The following is an 8075-nucleotide window of genomic DNA, read 5'->3' on the forward strand; positions in this document are numbered from 1 at the left end:
ATATTTTCCCCCCCCCCCCCCCGCATGCCTTTGCCCATCGCCAGGTCGCCAACTTCCTGGACATTGCCCCCCTCCTGTCCTTCAGCCTGCAGCTCATGGCCGACCACATCCTCTACTGTACGTCGGAGCGCATGAGCCCATGACGCCAGGCGTGGATATGCACGCGCAAATCCCTTGCAAGCTCGCCACGCCCTCGCCACTACCACCACCCGTGTCCCCGCCTGAGACTGACCCCCTCTCTCGCCCTGGCCCCCGTGGATGTGACCTGCCACCAGTTGCCTCGAATGACAAGCCCCAGAAGGAGATGCTGGAGTTCTTCGGTCTGTGCGATCCCAATGACCCGCAGGTGATTGCCGACTGCCAGCAGAAGGGCATCAAGCCGCAGAAGCTTTGAGATGCCAGGTTGCAAGCCGAGCTGCCGCGCGCATGCGCATGCCCAAACAGACACACACACACACACACATACACATGCGCATGTTCATCCGTGCGGCGCAACCGTGATGTGAAAAGATGATGGTCTCCTCCTGCCATCCTCTCTGGACCTGATGGAGGCCGACGCCACCCGACGGGCGGTGTGCTCTTCCTCAGCACAAATACAAAAAAATGCACAGGTTCCGGTGGCCTTTTGCATCCGACACCGGCAGGGCCCTATCACGACCATGCTCAACACCTGCGCCCGGCCGCATGATGGCGACAGGTCGATCATGGCGACTCTCGCGCCGGCCGACGACCCGGTCACACGGAGGCAGGCACAGGGGGGGGGGGGGCGGGGCGTCTAGCCGGCCAGGCAGTCAGCCAGCCGGCGGTGTTAACTGACAACAAACTCCCTTGCACGCCTTTCGCAAGGGGCGCCTCTCCGATTCTGAGTTACTTCTGAACACCATAAGCAATTTACTGTTAAGAACCAAACCTCGATGGTCCTGCCGATGTGTGTGTTAATTGGGATCCGGGAGTGGTGCTCCGCCCGGGTCTTTGTGCAAGCCCATCCTCTGGGGTGGCCAGAAATCCCCGGGGACAGGGAGGGGCGGAGAAAGGCCAAGCACGCCCTTGCGCCTCCAGCGTGGTGGTTTGGGCTCACTCACGGGAAAGGGCGGCCTGGCACCGGCCGGCGCCTGGGCATCGGGGCCACCGACCTGGACTGTGAAATGCTAGAACTGCAGCACTCTGTGAAGGCGGTACCAGTAATCTGGTCGGGGGGTGGACCGTCATCTCGCTTGGCCACAGGTGCACGTCGCCCCGTCCATGTTCTGGGACGCGGTTCTGGCTGGTGGTTCTCCTTGGTCCCCCTCCTCCCCGGCCGGGGTGCCATTGGCTGGCAAAAAGGGAGCCGCGCACCAGAAGGAGGAATACGCCAAGAACGGGGAGATCCATGTCTTCCGTGGTCCTTTGGTGAGGAGAGAGAAAGAGAAGGGGAGGAAAACACCAGCTGGACTCTCGGTGGTGCAAACAATAGGCCACACGCGGAAGGAAAAAAAGGCCCTATACACACACAGGGGTGGCGCGCGCACGCCCGCCCCTCAGGAGAGAGGCAAATGAATGACGAGACGGAGGAGGGGGAATATATGTGTTTATCGCATAGATGGAGGATGTATTTTGGAACGGGAGAGACACACGCGCGTGACACGAGATGAGAGAGCGCGAGCACGCGCCACCGCCGGCCATGGAGAGAAGGAGAACGCCAGCCAGCAAACGTACGAGAGAGAGAGAGAAGGGGGAAGCCCGGAAGGGCGCGGCAGGGGGGAGGAGGGAGGCGCGCGCACGCACGACGGCAACAGGGCCACAAGACACTGCCACGCGACGCACGCCACACACATGCCCCCCCCGCCTCCCCCCCCCCGGGGGCCCGGCCTGGCCGGTATACTCTCTCCTCCAAGTAGTCGCTGTTGTTGTATTGCGTACACCGGGAACCAGATCCTGCACAGGCGCGCACGAGACACCTCTCTCGCGCACGCGCGTGTGGCTCTCGTCCGCGGCCGAAACTAGGCCTCCGAGGAGAAAAGGAAAAAGGACGGGGAGGCGCACTTAAGCCTTGAGGGCGTACAGGCGCTGGCCGAAGTGGGCAGCCTTCTTCTGGGCGCGCAGGGTCTTCTTCTCCTTAAGGTGAGCGGGGAGAGCACGGCGGATGGCGCGGGTCTTCTTGGCACGGAGATCGTGGGGCATGCGCTTGCCGAGGAAAGCCTTGCGGGTGGAGGCGCGGATGTTCTGGGTGATGACAGTGTTGATGCGAGCAATGTTCTTGCGGGCAGTGAGACTGAGAAAAGGCCAAGAGAGAGGGGGGGAGAGAGAGGGAAAGGAGAAGGGCGCGACAGGGGGACCGGGAGCAGGGACAGCGGGGGAGAAAAGGAGGGAATACAAGGACGACATGTTAGGAGCAAGCTTCGGGGCCGTATGGAGAGGCCGGAGGGGAGCGCGCGGCGCCATGAGGTGCCAGCCAGAAAAATGCCCTCTCCCGCCGGCTGCACTTCTCTCCCCCCTTGCCAAGCCACCCCCGCGCGAGAATATGCGAAACAACAGTAGCCGCTTTCGCCCGCGCAAATGACGGAGAGCGAGAGGCGGGCTTGGGAGAAGAGAGGGATGCAGAGGAGGGGAGCCGAGGGCAGCAGTGCGAGGGCGCGAGTGCGGATGCCAAAACCAAGAACAATGGAGACGCACATGTCGTGGACACCGAGGGTACCGGTACCGGCGACCTTGGAGACGCGGAAGCGAGCGAGCTCCTTCTTGGCGATCTCCAGCTCCTTCTGGAGCTGGTCCTTATCGAGAGAGCGGAGGGCCTTGGCGGAGTTCTGCTGGGACTGGTGAGGGGTGGGTGGGTGGGGAAGGACACGAAGCACGGAAGTTGGTGAGAAGTTAGTGGGGAGCTTTCAACAGGGAAAGGCATGGCTACGGTGGGGCGGGGAGAGGGAAGTTTTCGGGGAGACAACCGCCGAAGGGAGATACACGCCGTCTCCGACCCCCTGTCCGACACCGCGCTGGTGCGGGGCTCCATCCACACGCATCGGATGCATGCATCTCAAAGAGACATCCGACTGAGGGGTCCCCTCTCGCCGCTCGTGCGCGCGGCAAAACTCCAAACCTCATCCAATCGAGCACGTCTCCGGGAGAAGGGGGCCGCGCAACGCGCAAGGTTGCATGCTGCACAGTGGGAGGACCGACGGCCGACAAGGAAACATCGGCGCAACCGACGCGCGCGCGCGCGCGCACACACACACACACATCCACGCACGCCGGCATGAGCAGGGCGCGCGCGCGTGCCGAGGTCTGTCGCGCTGGAGTACGGTGCAGCGCACGCCGCCGATGCATGCACAGGAGAGGTCCGGACGAGACTTTGCCGAGAGGACGGGGGAGGAGAGAGGGGACGCCGTCGTGACGGGGGGCCGCCGTGCGCCGGGCGGGGGTGGGACAGGAGGGGAGGGGTGGGGGCAAAGAGGGGAGGGGGAGGGAGGGAGGGGAGGGCGAGAGCAAAGGGGGGGTACCATCTTTGCTGTTTGTAGTCGAGGAAAAAGAACCAAAACAACTAGAGACAGTCTTCTGGGGCGAGTCTCTGGTGCACCAGGGTATCCCTTGAATCCATCGCCCCCCCCCCCCCCGGGAGTGAAGAAAGTGCCCACCATGCTCCAAAGGTGGGGGGAGGGGGGACCTTCGCCCCTGCCTCCCCCACCCCCCCCCGCCCCACCCCCCCCCCCTGCTTACACGCGTTTACATTCCCGCGCACACGCGCCCGCTCTGTACTCGGGCATTTCTCTCCGTATTTGACTGTCCGCAAGGCTCCCCCCTCCCTCACACTCCCTCGGAGGCGGGGGCGGGGGGGACAGCTGGGTCGAGGCGCCGATACCTCCTCCGCGCGAACAGGGGGACACACAGCGCCCCATGGCACACACCGCCAGGTGACGGGCGCGCGCACGCGCAAGCGCGCCACAGACCACCCTGACCCGGGGCCGGGCCGGAGCCAGGGGAGGGCCGGCTACACAGAGAGGGGGCACCGGAGGGCAGCGAGGCCGTCCCCCTGCCCTTCCCCACCGACCACCTCTCCCGGAAAGGGACACCCAGTCGGAGGAAGCCGCGCCACAGCAGGGAGAAAACCCCCCCGCCCCCCCCCCCCCCTTCATAGTCTTGCTGTCGGAGCCCACTTCTGCTCTATCCAGAAGCTCCAGAGAGCGGGAGAGACCCGGGCGCGCTTCTTGCACGCTGGCATGGGCCTGTTCTCCCAGCGTCCACTGCCGCCTGACGTCGAGCTCCACTTCGAAGCCGAGGACCTGTCGCCGGGGGTGCAGTAGATCGCGCAATTGGAGCCCCCCCCCCCGGCCCCCCCCCCCCCCCCCCACCAGAACGGGGAGCCCTGTTGGAAAGAATGACCCCGATAGCTATGGATGTTTGCACTTGTGCCCTGGGTGGGGGGCGGGAAAAAAATGCAGGCGGGGGTGCGCACCTCTCGCATACAGGCGCATGTGTGGATTGGCGCGACGCGCAGCGTGGCTGCCCCCCCACTGCCATGGGTCCGCCCCACCATGGAGAGGACAGGGAAACAAACCCAAGGACCCGCGTCAGGCCCGTCCCCTACGAACATTGCTGATCTACCCACTCTTTCGCAAGCACACGGACGTGCAAATGTGCCGGTGGCTCCCCGCTCATGGCGCCCACAGTCGGCGCGTGCGGCGCACCATGAGGGACACTTTCGAAGTGAAGTCGCCTGAGAGACCCCATAGTCACACACACACACACACACGCGCGCGCGTACACCCCGCCTTTCGCGGCTGGCCGATTTGGCAACCAGTTCTGGACTCCAGAACGACGCCCAGATATTGGGGACATCCGACATATGTATTGAGTAACATAAAAAAGATTGCCTTTTTGGTGTGATCTTCCTCCGGCAATTTTCAGCAATCCGGTAGCTCCGACTTGGCCATCTCCGTTGGTGGCTCTCAACTATGGTGGGAGGCGGGCGGGGAAGGACCGCCCCGAGTCGCCCCCTCGGCACCAGTGCCAGGCAGCCACAGGAAACACACAGCAGCGCAAGGGCCCAGACACAGACCATTGCCCAGTCTTCGAGGGGGGAGCTGGAGGCAGAGCGGCAGGGGGCGGGGAAGATGGTGGCGACGTCCTGGGTCGCCCTTGAGGGACGATGGCTGGCCTCCGCCCCCCCCCCCCCCCCTCCCCTCCCGCGCACCCCAGAATACCGACCTGGTGAAAAGGGCCGCAGGAGCGCCAGCACCGAGGGCACCCCGCTGTGATCACCCACCATCACCGCCCCTGCCATCGCCGCCAGCCTACTCTCGGCCGCCCGCCCCCCCCTCCCCCCCTCCGCCTCCTGCACGCACTATTTGCGCCGCGGCCCATCTCCGAAAACATGTCCGGCTCCACCGCCCCGACCGCCAAGGTCGTCTGGGTCTTGATCGATGGTGTGGGCGACCTGCCGGTCGCCTCCCTGGGCGACCGAACTTGCCTTCAGGCCGCTGACAAGCCGAACCTCGACTGCCTCGCACGTGGGTCACCCTCGCCGCCCCCTCGCCGCCCACCGCGCCCTGTCACTGACTGACCCTCCGAACGCACATAGGGCATGGTCTTAATGGCCTGATCGACCCAGTCGAGGCGGGTCTCGCCTGTGGTAGTGACACTGCCCATCTGAACCTCCTGGGCTACAACCCGCGCGTGTGGTATCGCGGTCGCGGCGCCTTCGAGAGCATGGGCGCCGGTCTGGACATGGCCCCGGGCGACATTGCCTTCAAGGTACGCCTCCTGTGGCCCCTCTCCCCTCTTCCCTACGCGCCTGTCCTTCTGCACTCCCCCGCCCTGCTTCTGGCCACAACTAAGCTGTCGCACCGATTGGCCCTCCTCCTCCCTCCCTCTTCCAACAGAGTAATTTCGCCATTCGCGATCTATCCACCGGCATTGTGACCAGCCGTCGTGCTGACCGGAATTTCGAGGAGGCCGGGCCGATCCTCTGCCAAGCGCTGGACGGCGTGTGCGTTTCTCCCTGCCGCCAAACCTCCCCCCTCCCACTGTCTATCCACACAGCGCCCTTCCAAGTGGCCCCCCTCCTCTGACCCGACCTATCGCTGTTCGGCCCTGGGCACCAGTGTCCTGCCTGACTTCCCCGATATCCGTGTCAGGGTCCGCTATGCCACAGAGCACCGCTGCGGCGTGGTCCTCAGCGGCCCGGGACTCAGTGACGCCATCAGCGGCACCGATCCGCTTCGGGACAAGTACGCCGGCCCGCATTACTGGCCCTGGCTTTCGCCTCCTCCCGTCTCTCCCCCCCCCCCCCTCTCTCCTCCCCCTCCTTCGGGTCTAACTGATACCTGTTTCGCCATTGCATAGCCTGCCCCTGGTTAAGTGCCGGCCTCTCGATGGGAGTCGCAGCGCGGAGTATACTTCCAAGGTTCGCCTCACCCGCCTTCTCCCGGGCCGCGGGATCGTCGCCCGGACTGACTCTCGCGCCCTGTGTCCTCCCCCCCCCCCCCCCCCCCCCCCCCCCCCCCCCCCCCCCCCCCCCCCCCCCCCCCCCCCCCCCCCCCCCCCCCCGTGCACCGAAGGTGATTGCACAGTTGTCCGACGAGTTCACGTGCATCCTCAGCGCCCACCCCCACAACCGCCTGCGCGCCGAGCAGGGTCTTCCAGCTGCCAATTGTGTGCTCCTGCGTGGCTGTGGTGTCCGTCTGGATCTCCCGGCACTGGGCACGACCTTCGACACCCCGGGGAAGCCGACCATCGCTGGTGCCCCAATCCGTGGGTTCGCCATTGCGCCCACCTGCATTATCGCCGGCATCGGGATAAACGTTGGTCTTGGTGCGTGGCGGCCCCGCCGGTCGGTCCTGTCGATCTGCTCGTGGCCCTGGCACTGACCCTGCTCCTGTCCTTCCCTCCTCCAAAGACGTCATCCCGGTCGCCGGCGCTACCGGTGATTACCACAGCGACTACAGCGCCAAGTGCCAGGCCGTCCTGGACAACATTGCACGTATGGCTTCGCCACATCCTGCGCCGACTCGCCAATCTCTCGCTGTTTCCGCCCAGGCTATGCCTCTAGTCCTTTGGCCTGACCCCTCGCCTCCTGCCCGCCCAGGCCCTGAATACTCGCTGGCCTTCATGCACGTCAAGGGCATTGATGATTCGGGCCACGACTTCAATGTCTCGATGCGTGTGCGTCTTTCCTGCCTCCTTCCATCGCGCGCGACTTCACGCACCCACATCTCCCATCTATCTTTCTTCCTCCTCTCCCTGTGCATATGCATCCCTCTCCCCTGTCCCCGCGACTCACCCGCGAGGCCTCTCTCTCTCTCTCTCTCTCTCTCTCTCTCTCTCTCTCTCTCCCTCTCTCCCTCTCTCTGCCCCACACGCCGTCCTTCGCCCTGTTCGCAGATCGCACTTCTGGAGCGCTTGGACCATGCCCTTGGCAAGCTGATCGCTGGCCTCCAGAAGCTGGAGGCCGAGCGGCCCAACGAAAAGGTATGCAGTACCATCACCACACGACTGTCAGCGGTCCTTGATTCCCTGCCCGATCACTTACCCCATTCTCCGCCCCTCCCCCCCCCCTCTCCTCCCTCCCACCTCGGCAGTATTTTGTCGTTGTCACCGGCGACCACTCGACCCCTGTGATGTATGGCGACCATACTGCTGAGCCGGTCCCAGTGGCTGTGACTCCTGTGGCCGGACTCCCGGCCTCCGGCTCGAGCCCGTGTCCCGACACCCTCTGGGATGGCGTGTGCCGATTTGACGAGGTCTCTGCCGGGCAGGGGGTCCTCGGGCGCTTCCCCGGGCGCGAGCTGCTGCCCTTCGTCCTGGCCCTGGCCAAGCACCAGTCCGGCGCCGATCAGCTGCCAATGCAATCCCCTTAATATACTGCCAACCTTTGTTCAATGCACGTGATTGCACCATGCGAGCCTGCGTTGGTGGCACCCGGTCGCGGTGTGCGGGGGCTTGCGCCCGCCCCGCATGCGTTTATGTGTGTGTGTGTGTGTGCGTGAGCGTGTGTGTGTGCTTACGCACGGGCATCGGTGTGCTTTGTTGTGTGGGCCCTTCCGGAAGCTCCCTTCTTGGCTGTCCCGCCCCAGTCATTGGTCCCCCTGGGGGGGGGGGGGGGG

At 64.9% G+C, this 8075-nt stretch overlaps 3 protein-coding genes across 4 annotated transcripts in view; 2 read left to right on the top strand and 1 right to left on the bottom strand.

The window, feature by feature from the left end:
• H696_03536 (hypothetical protein) overlaps positions 1 to 468 on the top strand; it is a 1513-nt gene extending 1045 nt beyond the window's left edge. The window contains exons 5-6 of the mRNA XM_009497404.1: positions 45 to 117; positions 276 to 468. Coding sequence (XP_009495679.1) covers positions 45 to 117; positions 276 to 394 — 192 coding nt within the window. The 3' untranslated portion in view covers positions 395 to 468. The remainder of the gene's footprint in view (positions 1 to 44; positions 118 to 275) is intronic.
• A 1091-nt stretch (positions 469 to 1559) lies between these two features.
• On the bottom strand, positions 1560 to 3549 carry H696_03537. 2 transcript variants are annotated; one of them, XM_009497406.1, is made up of 3 exons: positions 3474 to 3549; positions 2653 to 2792; positions 1560 to 2251 (listed from the first exon to the last, which is right to left on the bottom strand). In XM_009497406.1, exons 1-3 carry the CDS (start codon positions 3474 to 3476, stop codon positions 2023 to 2025), a joined length of 372 nt encoding a protein of 123 aa, XP_009495681.1. In that variant the 5' UTR covers positions 3477 to 3549; the 3' UTR covers positions 1560 to 2022. The 2 variants fall into 2 exon arrangements, with proteins under 2 accessions (XP_009495681.1, XP_009495680.1); XM_009497405.1 differs by lacking the exon at positions 3474 to 3549 and adding an exon at positions 2938 to 3204.
• Positions 3550 to 5287: 1738 nt separating this feature from the next.
• H696_03538 (hypothetical protein) lies at positions 5288 to 7851 on the top strand. The gene is made up of 10 exons (XM_009497407.1): positions 5288 to 5480; positions 5552 to 5724; positions 5853 to 5959; positions 6075 to 6200; positions 6316 to 6376; positions 6531 to 6783; positions 6869 to 6952; positions 7058 to 7134; positions 7354 to 7440; positions 7551 to 7851. The coding sequence occupies exons 1-10, from the start codon at positions 5345 to 5347 to the stop codon at positions 7827 to 7829; spliced, it is 1383 nt and encodes a 460-aa protein (XP_009495682.1). The 5' UTR covers positions 5288 to 5344; the 3' UTR covers positions 7830 to 7851.
• Positions 7852 to 8075: the final 224 nt, after the last annotated feature.

This window comes from Fonticula alba (genome assembly GCF_000388065.1).
Source record: "Fonticula alba strain ATCC 38817 unplaced genomic scaffold supercont2.5, whole genome shotgun sequence".
Classification (NCBI taxonomy): domain Eukaryota; order Rotosphaerida; family Fonticulaceae; genus Fonticula; species Fonticula alba.